General features: G+C 41.8%; 1 protein-coding gene across 15 annotated transcripts in view; it reads left to right on the forward strand.

Annotated features, from left to right (window-relative positions):
* LOC110488843 (catenin delta-1) overlaps positions 1-12219 on the forward strand; it is a 44371-nt gene that overhangs the window by 840 nt on the left and 31312 nt on the right. For 12 of the 15 annotated variants that reach the window (XM_036942985.1, XM_036942993.1, XM_036942995.1 and 9 more), the window contains exon 2: positions 259-337. Coding sequence is in view for 4 of the 15 variants with exons in the window: in XM_036942982.1 (XP_036798877.1) it covers positions 259-337 (79 nt within the window). In the remaining 11 variants the exon portion in view is untranslated. Of the gene's footprint in view, positions 1-4; positions 24-258; positions 338-12219 lie in introns of those variants that run through there. The other 3 variants (XM_036942987.1, XM_036942996.1, XM_036942992.1) reach the window with 2 other exon arrangements.

The following is a 12219-nucleotide window of genomic DNA, read 5'->3' on the forward strand; positions in this document are numbered from 1 at the left end:
TTAAGCAAAATAACATTTTGTAGGTACAAAAAAAATCTAAATACTTATTTTGTCCCGATTGCCATATGAATGTTCTTGATGACTAACAATAATAGCTAGCGAAGTGTTTTTCGTGTTACTATGGCTGGTTGATCAAAAATACCTTTTTGGTTTGTGCAACTCATTAATTTGACTAGTCACTATGCAAGACTGGAATGTTTAACTTAAAATGTTCACTGTTAAACCTTCGCGGTAACTTCTATGTTCTTGTCGTTTTAGCGTCTGAAGTGTGGTGACAACAGCCCCACTTCAAACGAGGGGACAAGCAAGCATACAGTATTGACTACACCTGACACAGGTAAGGGTGGTTGAGCTGTCCCATATTTTCTCCCCACGTGAAGGATTATAAGATAAACCAAAGCCTGAACTAAAGAACAAGTTCTCCCTCGACCATATTTAATTAGATGTGTTTGCTGTTGCCTTTGGTTGTTTTTGTCATTACCAGTTATTTATACAATGTGTATGGCTGCATATAACTGTTTTAGTGGTTCGGGTGGTCTTCAAGTTGAATTCCCCCAACAGGTGTTTTCCCCCTGTCAGCTAACCTGTTCTGGTGGTTCCTGAGTGGACTTGTTTTGTTAGGGAAAAGGTTGGGCGGGATGAACTGTCGACATGTGCTTTGAATAAGAAGGATCCAACCCTGTATATTGGGTTGTAATTATTGGTATTTGTATTTCATGTCTAGCCAAGGAAGCCAGTTAAGTCACTGTTTGTTGCTTGTTCATGTGAGGTGATGTTGGAATTAATTTGGGTATATCAGTCAAGTCTGGTGCAGGTGTTTCTCAGTCTGATAACAGTCAACAAGGGATCTCCCTGAGACTGTCACTGTGATGCAGTGCAGGTGGAACAGGAGAGCACCCGAGTGTGTCTGTGTACACTAACAGACCATGTTTTAGTTGTTGTGAAGTAGCTGAGATTGTTGACATTCTACAGGTGATGTTTGTGTGACCAGATGAGTTGTCTAGAGGTTATAGTCTTTAAAGCAATCAAATTCTATTTGTCAATGCTTCGTAAACGGGTGTAGACGAACAGTTAAAAGGTTACTTACGAGCCCCACACAGAGAAATATGTAAAAAATAATAACATAAAGAATAAATACACAATTAATGATAACTTGGCTTTAAACATGGGGTACCAGTACTGAGTCGATGTGAAGGGGTACTAGATAGATATGTACATATAGATAGGGTAGGGGTAAAATGACCAAGCAACAGGATAGATAATGAACAGTAGCAGCAACGAATGTGACGAGTCAAGTGTTAGTGCAAAGAGGGTCAATGCAGGTAGTCCGGGTAGCTATTTGGTTAACTATTTAGTAGTCTTATCACTTGGGGGGTAGGAGCTGTAGAGGGTCCTGTTGGTTCCAGAATTGGTGCATCGGTGCCGTGCAGTAGCAGAGAGAACAGTCTATGACTTGGGTGGCTGGAGTCTTACCATTTTTAGGGCCATCCTCTGACACCTGGTATAGTGGTCCTGGGTGGCAGGGAGATTGGCCCAATGATGTACTGGACCGTACGTGCTACCCTCTATAGTGCCCTGCGGTCGGATGTCAAGCAGTTGCCATACCAAGTGGTGACGCAGCCAGTCAACATGCTCTCAATGGTGCAGCTGGAGAACTTTTTGAAGATCTGAGGGCCAATGCCAAGTCTTTTCAGCCTCCTGAGGGTGAAGCGCGTTGCCGTGCCTTCTCAAAGGTGTGTGCACCATTTTTATTCCTTAGTGATGTGGACTGAGTTTTTAAAGCTCTCGACCTGCTCTACTACAGCCCCATCGATGTGGATGGGGTGTGCTCGTCCTTCCGTTTCCTGTAGTCCACAATCAGCTCCTTTGTCTTGCTGATTTTGAGGAAGAGTGAAGACACCCACCAGACTGTCATTGCATGCTCTGAGTACGTGTCCTGGTAATCAGTCTGGCACTGCAGCCTTGTGGAATGTTTACTTGTTTTAACCCTTTGACACGTATGAACACACGGGTCTGATCATTTTGCAGTGGTCCTGGCCTTGTACGCTCAAACCGGTGTGATTAGAACACTTATTTAGAATGTCCAGTTCCGATTGACGCAACAGTCAGTGTTTGAGCTGGCCACACTTTTTTTCACAAGCATTTTGCACCAACAGTTTTTAAAATGTAATATCATCAATGTGAGCAGCTTTTTTTTGGTATGCAGTGTTCAGACATTCACAGAAGTAGCGACAGCATAACGCCATTCTCATCCAAACCGGGAAAATGTAGGCTATATAGCAAAATGTAGCACTAACTGAGGAGAGCGCGACCTAACACAAACGATCATATTTAGTTAACTCTTGGCTGACAGAAACCATGATATTAATTAGCTTATAGCAATTACAGTAAGTTATCAGACGATGGGTATTTGTGTGCGCCGCAGCGTGTGTTTTTTTTTGTGTCAAGCAATTATGGAAAGGTTACAAGATGATTTGGGTCTGTTTGCAGGATGCATTTTGAAGGGGGTGTGTGATCTACCATAATTTCTGAAAGTGTAACCCTTAACCTCGTTTTGTTATTATGTCTTTGGTCTGACAGGTGTGACAACCAGAATGCATTGTATGATATCAAAAAACATAGCTGACAATTAGCTTAGCATTAGCTCATCATAATCAGTACAACCTTAAAAAAAGTATTTTACGCACGTGTCCATTACAATCTATACAATGTATGATTTGTCACCAGTACTTGAATGTGAATATAACAGTAAATACATAATGCTCTATACATGCATACAGTGTGCTACAGTATAAATGACGACAATATATACAGAAACTATAATGGTAACGTGATAAGGAACTTACACATGTCCAAAGTTGTTAGTAGTGAAGGCAATGCAGGCGCCAGCCGGAAAATGTGCCAGGGAGGGAAAGTTTGTTCTTGGGCTCTTGTTCGATAGAGGTTTGTCCGGTTCAGTAACGCCTCAAATGTAAATTGTCCGCATCAGTTAAATTGGTCACTTCTATGTGAATGATGAGGCAGAACATACCTCAATTCAAACTGTTGGTCGAAAATAAAACTGGTTAAAAAATTATTTGATATTGACAAGTTGAAACAGCCTATAATTTGCAGGCAGCATGCCTTGGTTTGAGGGCAGCATGGGTTAACTGTCCTGTAACAATCACATTTTGGAACATTGAGTGCATTCTGACATCACGCGCATAACAAAACTCACGCTGGGGTGACCGGTAAAGATAGTTGGAACTCACGTGGGAAAAGGTTAAAGGTCTAATTCACATTGGCTACATAAAGCGTTATCAGTTGTCCGGTACTGCTGGTGCTCTCATGCGTGGTTCAGTGTCGCTTGCCTCGAAGCGAGCATGGAAGGCATTTAGCTCGTCTGGTAGGGCTGGGTTTCCCTTTGTATTCTGTGATAGTTAGCAAGTTTTACCACTTTCGAGCATCAGTCCTTTATTGAAGCTTTGCATGTTTGATGGCTCTTCATAGGTCATGGTGGGATTTCTCATACACGTCCGGATTAGTATACCACTCCTTGAAAGCGGCAGCTCTAAGTGTGGATGTTGCCTCCATAGCTTCTGGTTTGGATATGTACGTACAGTCACTGTGGGGACGATGTCGTCAATGCACTTATTAATGAAGCCGGTGACTGATGTGAAACATGTAAACATATTCCAGTCTGTGCTTCATTGGATCACTTCTGTAATTGAGCGCGTCACTGGTACTTCCTGTTTTGAGTTATTTTGCTTGTGAACAGGAATCAGAGTATAGAGGATAGAATTATGGTCAGATTTGTATGGGTTTCTGTGTGGAGTAAAGGTGACAGAGTAAATATTTGTTTAAATATATTTTTTTGTGTCTAGTTGCACATGCTGGTAAAAATGTCAAACGGATTTGTTTCTCTACATTAAAATCACTTACCATGAGAAACGCTGCCTCTGGACGTGCATTTTCTTGTTTGCTAATGGCAATCTACAGAAAAATATAGAACGCTTTTGTTACATAGTCTGATCTGCAGTTTATTCTGAGGTGCGCAAGAACTTGGGACTTCTTTAACATTTAGAGATTTTGCACCAGCTGTTGGTAAAAGAGACACACCACTCATCTTACCCGAGGCTGCCGTCTGATCTTAACGATGCATGGAAAAGCCAGTGAGGTGTATAATGTCCATGTTCAGCTACGACTACGAGAAACAGGATATTACAGTTCAGTTACAAATCTGAGGGCAATGGCGGTCTAGATGCTCGCCGACTTAGTTTAATAATAACGCCACCTTGCTTGCCTCTTAACCCCCTTCTCTTTCAAGTCCCGGGATCATTGAAAAATTGAGGTTTGTGATCGCTGTTCTGTCCAGAAGCTGTTTTCAATTATAGGATGTGGCAGAAACATTATGCACCCCAAAAATGAAGATCAGCTTAAAAACACACAAAATGGCAGAATTGGTCAGGAGCCTTGAAGACGGCAACTATCCACTGCAGTGCCATCACTATTCGCCTCATGGGTCGTAGGCTAAGTTTGTGTGTGTGTGTGTACACTACAGTGTTTGGGAGGTTCAGTGTGTGTGCGGAGGTAAGTGGATTAATAGTCTAATTCCTCAATCTTATTACCAGCCACACACACTTAAATCGACACGAAGGACTAATCTAATTTATCGTCAAACACTGGCGCACATGTCAGACATTCAGACGTGTTGTTGCAGGTGCAGCAGAGATGCTCTACTTGGCCAAAATTATGTGGACAACTGCTCTCATTCAAAAATAAAGGGCATTCTTACAGTTGGTCCCCCCTTTGCTGCTATAACAGCCTCTACTCTTCTGGGAAGGCTTTCCACTATATGTGGAAACATTACTGTGGGGACTTGAATCCATTAAGCCACAAAAGTGTTAGTGAGGTCAGGCACTGATGCTGGGCGATTTGGCCTGGCTTGCAGTCGGTGTTCCAATTCATCCCAAATGTATTCGATGGGGTTGAGGTCAGGACTCAGCATGCATGTCAAGTTCTTCCACACCAATCTTGTCAGCATTTCTGTATGGAACTCGCTTTGTGCACGGTATCATTGTCACGTTGAAACAAGGAAGGGCCTTTCCTAAACTGTTGCCACATTTGTAAGCACAGAATCGTCTAGTATGTCTTATGCACTAGCATTAATATTTCCCTTCACTGGAACTAAGAGACCTAGCCTGAAACATGAAAAACAGCCCCAGATCATTATTCCTCTTCCATCAAACTTTACAGTTGGCACTATGCGTGGGGGCAGGCAGCGTTCTTCTGGCATCCGCCAAACCCAGATTGGTCCGTCGGACTGCCAGATGGTGAAGCGTGATTCATTACTTCAGAGAACGTGTTCCACTGCTCCAGAGTCCAATGACAGCAAGCTTTACACCACTCAAGCCGATGCTTGGCATTGCACATGGTTCTCTAAAGCTTGTGTGAGGCTGCTCGGCCATGGAAACCCCTTTCATGAAGCTCCTGACAAAATGCTCTTGTGCTGTCGCTGATTCCAGAGTCCGTTTGGAAGTCTGTAGTGAGCGTTGCAACCGAGGACAGACCATTTTTACACGCTTTGCGCATCAGCACTTGGTTGTCCAGTTCTGTGAGCTTGTGTGTCCTACCACTTCGCGGCTATAAACCTGCTGCCTATGCTGTCTGACGATCACTGTTAGTAAACTCAGCAAAAAAAGAAACTTCCTCTCACTGTCAACTGCGTTTATTTTCAGCATACTTAACATGTATATTTGTATCAACATAAGATTCAACAACTGAGACATAAACTGAACAAGTACCTCAGACATGTGACTAACATAAATGGAATAATGTGTCCCTGAACAAACGGGGGGGGGGGTCAAAATCAAAAGGAAGTCAGTATCTGGTGTGGCCACCAGCTGCATTAAGTACTGCAGTATATCTCCTCCTCATGGACTGCACCCGATTTGCCAGTTCTTTTTGTGAGCTGTTACCCCACTCTTCCACCAAGGCACCTGCAAGTTCCCAGACATTTCTAGGGGGGGGGAATGGCACTAGCCCTCACCGGGAGAGATCCAGGCTCTTCGCTGGCCATGGCAGAACACTGACATTCCTATTTTGCCTGCAATGACAACAAGCTCAGTCTGATGATGCTGTGACACACCTCCCCAGATCGTAATGGACCCTCCACCTCCAAATCGATTCCGCTCCAGAGTACAGGCCTCAGTGTAACGCTCATTCCTTCGACGATAAACGTGAATCCGACCATCTCCCCTGGTTAGACAAAACCATGATTCGTCAGTGAAGAGCACCTTTTGCCAGTCCTGTCTGGTCCAGCGATGGTGGGTTTGTGCCCATAGGCGACATTGTTGCCGGTGATGTCTGGTGAGGACCTGCCTTACAACTGGCCTACAAGCCCTACGTCCAGCCTCTCTCAGCCTATTGCGGACAGTCTGAGCACTGATGGAGGGATTGTGCATTACTGGTGTAACTCAGGCAGTTGTTGCCTACCTGTCCCGCAGGTGTGATGTTTGGATGTACCGATCCTGTGCAGGTGTTACACATGGTCTGTCACTGGGAGGATGATCAGCTGTCCGTCCTGTAGCACTGTCTTAGGCGTCCCACAGTACGGACATTGCAATTTATAGCCCTGGCCACATCTGCAGTACTCATGCCTCCTTGCAGCATGCCTAAGGCACTTTCACGCAGATTAACAGGGACCCTGTGCATCTTTCTTTCTGTGTTTTTCAGTCCGCAGAAAGGCCTCTTTAGTGTCCTAAGTTTTCAAAACTGTGACCTTAATTGCATACCATCTGTAAGCTGCTAGTGTCTTAACGACCGTTCTACAGTTGCATGTTCATGAATTGTTTATGGTTCATTGAACAGGCATGGGAAACGATGGTTAAACCCTTTACAATGAAGATCTGTGAATTTTTTTGAATTATCTTTGAAAGACAGGGTCCTGAGTTCTTCAAAGTAAATGAGGCATACTTTTATGTCTGCAGAATACCAGCAATCTATCACTTACATTGCCGTCAAAGTATTCACCCCTTTTTCCACATTGTGTTACATCCTGAATTTAAAATGGGATAAATTGATTTTTTTTCACTGGCTTACGCACAATACCCCATAATGTCAAGGTGAATGTTATTTGAAAAGGGCATCGATTGGTTAAATTATTTAAAAAATAACAAAGCAGACATTGAATATCCCTTTGAGCATGGCGAAGTTTATTACACTTTGGTTGGAGTATCAACACACCCTGTCACTGTAAAGATAAACATCCTTCCTAACTCCGTAGCCGGACAGGAAGGCTACAGCTCAGGGCTTTCACCATGAGGCCAATGGTTACTGTAAAACAGTTAGAGTTTAATGGCTATGATATACTGAGTGTGGATTAACAACATTGTAGTTACTCCACAATACTTCCTAATTGACAGCGAAAAGGAAGCCTGTACAGAATAAATATTCCACAACTTGCATCCTGTTTGCAACTAAGCAAAGTAATACTGCAAAAAATGTTCCCAGGCAATTCACTTTTTTCCTGAATACAAAGTGTTGTGTTTGTGGCAAATCCAATACAACACATTACTGATTACCACTCCATATTTCCAAGCATACATCGCATTCGGAAAGTATTCCAACCTCTTGACTTTTTCCACATTTTGCTACATTACAGCCTTCTAAAATGCATTTAAACATTTTTTTACAAACGTCCTGAGCGCTCTAGAGCAGGTTCTCATTAAGGATCTCCTTCCCGCGATCCTGACTTATCTCCCAGTCCCTGAAAAACATCCTCACAGCATGATGCTGCCACCACCATGCTTCATTGTAGGGATGGAAACCACTGTTCTTTGGGACCTTTAATGCTGCAGACATGTTTTTGTGCCCTTCCCCAGATCTGTGCCTCGACACAATCCTGTCTCGGAGCTCTACGGACTATTCCTTCGACCTTATTGCTTGGCTTTTGCTCTGACATGCACTGTCAACTGTGGGACCTTATATAGACAGGTGTGTGCCTTTCCAAATCATGTCCAATCATTTGAATATACCACAGGTGCTCCAGTCAAGTTGTAGAAACATCTCAAAGATGATCAATGGAAACCGGATGCACCTTACTTAAAATTGAGCACTCATAGCAAAGGATATGAATGCTTATGTAAATAAGGTGTTTATTTTTAATACATTTGCAAACATTTCTAAACCTGTTTTCACTTTCTCAGTATGGGGTATTGTGTGTAGTTTGAGAATTAAAATCCATTTTAGAATAACACTAATGTAACAAATGTGGGAAATGGGAAGGTGTCTGAATACCTTTTCGTGCGAAGGCACTGTAGTAGCGGCTTCATGTTACGTGTATGCTTGTAATCGTTAAGGACTTGGGAGTTTGTTAGGATAAAGAAGAAACAGAATGGCGCTAAGCGCTGGCAAACCCTAGAGGATAACCTGGTTGTCTGCTTTCCACCGAACACTGGGAGATGTGTTCACGGTTTTCAGCAAGACAACCTAAAACACAATGTCAAATCTACACTGTAGTTGCTTAGCAAGACAGTGAATGTTCCTGAGTGGCCCAGTTAGTTTTGACTTAAATCTACGGAAAGACCTGAAAAGGATGGTTTAGCAATGATCTATAACCAGAATTTTGTAAATAATCATGGGCTAATGTTGCACAATCCAGTTGTGGAAAGCTCTTAGAGACGTACCCAGAAAGACTCACAGCTGTAATCGATTCCAAATGGGATTCTACAAAGTATTGACTCAAGGGTTTGAATGCTTACGTCATTTAGGTTTCTGTATTTAATTTTCCATAAATTTGCTAAAATGTCAAAACATGTTTTCACTTTGTCATCATTTGGTATTGTGTGTAGATGGGTGAGGAAAAAATATATTTAATCCATTTTGAATTCAGGCTGTAACCCAAAAAATGTGGAATAAGTCAAGGGGTATGAGTACTTTCTGAAGGCAATGTAGGCCATGTTTTTTTTCATTTTCAGGTAGAGAGCTCACAAAGCAACTGCTTTCCAGCCCTCTAGATTGCACGTTCTCATCTCTAGTCCACACCTATTATTATAGCTTAGTGCTCAGCACAGACTGGACAAGTAGGCGGGCACCCAATGGATTATGGTCATTGTAGTTTAGTGTAGAATACATGTTAATTAACTGTGGATAATTTGCATGTTGGAAACTACTACATCAATCAGATCAAGCCTGAAATGTGAGCTCTCTACAGAAACTGTGCATTGATCACACAGAAAAAACGAAAGCAAAATGGAAATCAAATAATTAAACGGACGTCAGGCTAATTAGTTGTTTAACCCAAAAAGTAACCAAGATTTCGGGTTAATAACTAATGCATGAATGCTACGCTGTATTCTGATGTCTCCTGGCTAGGGTGAGTCACATTGACTGCTGCAGAATCAGACAGGATGATATGACCCGTGGTGTGTCAGTGTTGTATCAGGCCTACGTGCGTCTGAGTGCACATGTATTCTTTATCATTGAGCCTAAGGCGCTCTGCTTTTATCTGCTGACATGGTGACCTAGAGACATTGACGTCAGTGCAGTTGAGGTAATGGTTGGTTGTTGCAGTAGCATCTGCTTTTTCTTCCTCTTACAGGTTTTATTGATTAGTTTACTTCCTCAACACGAGTGTGAGGGCGGTTAGGGGTGAAGGTAGAAGCCTCAATCATAGATGGAAGCGAAAAAAGTGACCACAGGTAGTGGCAGCGAGATTAGTGGCAACTTTGTACTGTTGCTACACCCCATAGTCCAGCCAAGGTCAGTGAATTAAGAGAACTTAGCTTGAAAAGTTGAATCGGGTGTGGAACAAAGGCTTGTGCGCACCCTGCTGCTTATCTTCAGTGAATACCACTCATGTCTTCATTCATCTCTAAAGGAGAATCCATAACATCCTGTTTCTTAGGAAGGGGGGGGGGGGCAGCAGCAATGTTATTGTTCAGCGATACTCACAGCTGACTTCAGATAGGCTTTAAGGCTAAAATATCTTACTACTTACTTGGAAAGGGTATGATGTAAGTTGACTACGAATCTGCTTAAAGCGACATAGTTTATTTTTTTTTATCTACAGTTGAAGTCGGAAGTTTACATACACTTTAGCCAAATACATTTAAATTCAGTTTTTCACAATTCCTGACATTTAGTCTTGGTAAATATTCTCTGTCTTAGGTCAGTTAGGATCACCACTTTATTTTAAGAATGTAAAATGTCAGAATAATATAGATAATTATTTATTTATTTCATCATATTCCCAGTGGGTCAGAAGTTTACATACACTCAATTAGTATTTGGTAGCATTGCCTTTTACATTGTTGGGTCAAATGTTTTCTATAAGATTGAGTCAGGGTTTTGTGATGGCCACTCCAATACCTTGACTTTGTTGTCCTTAAGCCATTTTGCCACAACTTTGGAAGTATGCTTGGGTTCATTGTCCATTTGGAAGACCAATTTGCGACCAAGCTTTAACTTCCTGACTGATGTCTTAACATGTTGCTTCAATATATCCACATCATTTTCCTACCTCATGAATGTTATAAGCAGCCAGCTTGCTTCATCTGGCTAGTGAGGCTCAACCTGACCGGGTTATGTGTTGTGAAGCTAGCCACAATAGCTGACTTTGCGGTTAGCTTTTAAAATAAAACTATGTAATTGACAGTGATGCAAATGAATACAAATAGTAAAATTGCCATACCTTTTATTTTGAAGGCTAACCGCAAAGTCCACTATTGTGGCTTATCCTTATTGTGGCTAGCTTCACATAGATGGGTCCGGACACCATTAACCTCTAGCGACGAGCAATCCCGTATCCGGGAGCGTAATCATAGCCTCAAGCATTACCATAATGCAACGTTTCCTATTCATGAAAATCGCAAATGAAATAAATATATTGAAACACAAGCTTAGCCTTTTGTTAACAACACTGTCATCTCAGATTTTCAAAATATGCTTTTCAACCAAAGCTACACAAGCATTTGTGTAAGAGTATTGATAGCATAGCATTAAGCCTAGCATTCAGCAGGCAACATTTTCACAAACAAGAAAAGCATTCAAATACAATCATTTACCTTTGAAGAACTTCGGAAGTTTTCAATGACGAGACTCTTAGTTAGATAGCAAATGTTAATTTTTTCCGAAAATATTATTTGTGTAGACGAAATAGCTCCGTTTTGTTCATCACGTTTGGCTAAGAAAAATACCGGAAAATGCAGTCACTTACAACGCCAAACTTTTTTCCAAATTAGCTCCATAATATCGACAAACATCGCAAACGTTGTTTAGAATCAATCCTCAAGGTGTTTTTCACATATCTATTCGATAATCTATCTGTGGTGGCAGCTGGCTTCTCAACAGAAGCAAACGGAAAAATACTGCAGCTGGAGATTACGCAATAATTGCAACGGAGGACACCAAGCGACCACCTGGTAGATGTTGTCTCTTATGGTCAATCTTCCAATGATATGCCTACAAATACGTCACAATGCTGTAGACACCTTGGGGAAAACGTAAGCTGACTCCTAGCTCCTTCACAGCCATATAACTGACTCCGCAAGGAGTCATTGGAATGAGGCGGTTTCAAAAAATGCGGCACTTCCTGATTGGATTTTTATCTGGGTTTCGCCTGTAACATCAGTTCTGTGGCACTCACAGAAAATATCTTAGCAGTTTTGGAAACGTCAGGGTTTTCTTTCCAAAGCTGTCAATTATATGCATAGTCGAGCATCTTTTCGTGACAAAATATCTTGTTTCAAACGGGAACGTTTTTCATCCAAAAATTAAGAGCCCCTATATCGAAGAAGTTAACTTCTCAAATCAAATTTTTTTGTCACATACACATAGTTAGCAGATGTTAATGCGAGTGTAGTGTGATGCTTGTGCTTCTAGTTCTGACAATGCAGTAATAACCAACGAGTAATCTAACCTAACAATTTCACAACAGCTACGTTATACACAAGTGTAAAGGGATGAAGAATATGTACATAAAGATATATGAATGAGTGATGGTACAGAACGGCATAGGCAAGATTCAGTAGGTGGTATAGAGTACAGTATATACATGAGATGAGTAATGTAGGGTATCTAAACATTATATTAAGTGGCATTGTTTAAAGTGGCTAGGGATGCATTTTTTACATGTATGGCAGCAGCCACTTGATGTTAGTGGTGGCTTTTTAACAGTCTGATGGCCTTAAGATCGAAGCTGTTTTTCAGTCTCGGTCCTTGCTTTGATGCACCTGTACT

Source organism: Oncorhynchus mykiss, chromosome 14 (assembly GCF_013265735.2).
Source record: "Oncorhynchus mykiss isolate Arlee chromosome 14, USDA_OmykA_1.1, whole genome shotgun sequence".
In the NCBI taxonomy this organism is placed as follows: Eukaryota; Metazoa; Chordata; class Actinopteri; order Salmoniformes; family Salmonidae; genus Oncorhynchus; species Oncorhynchus mykiss.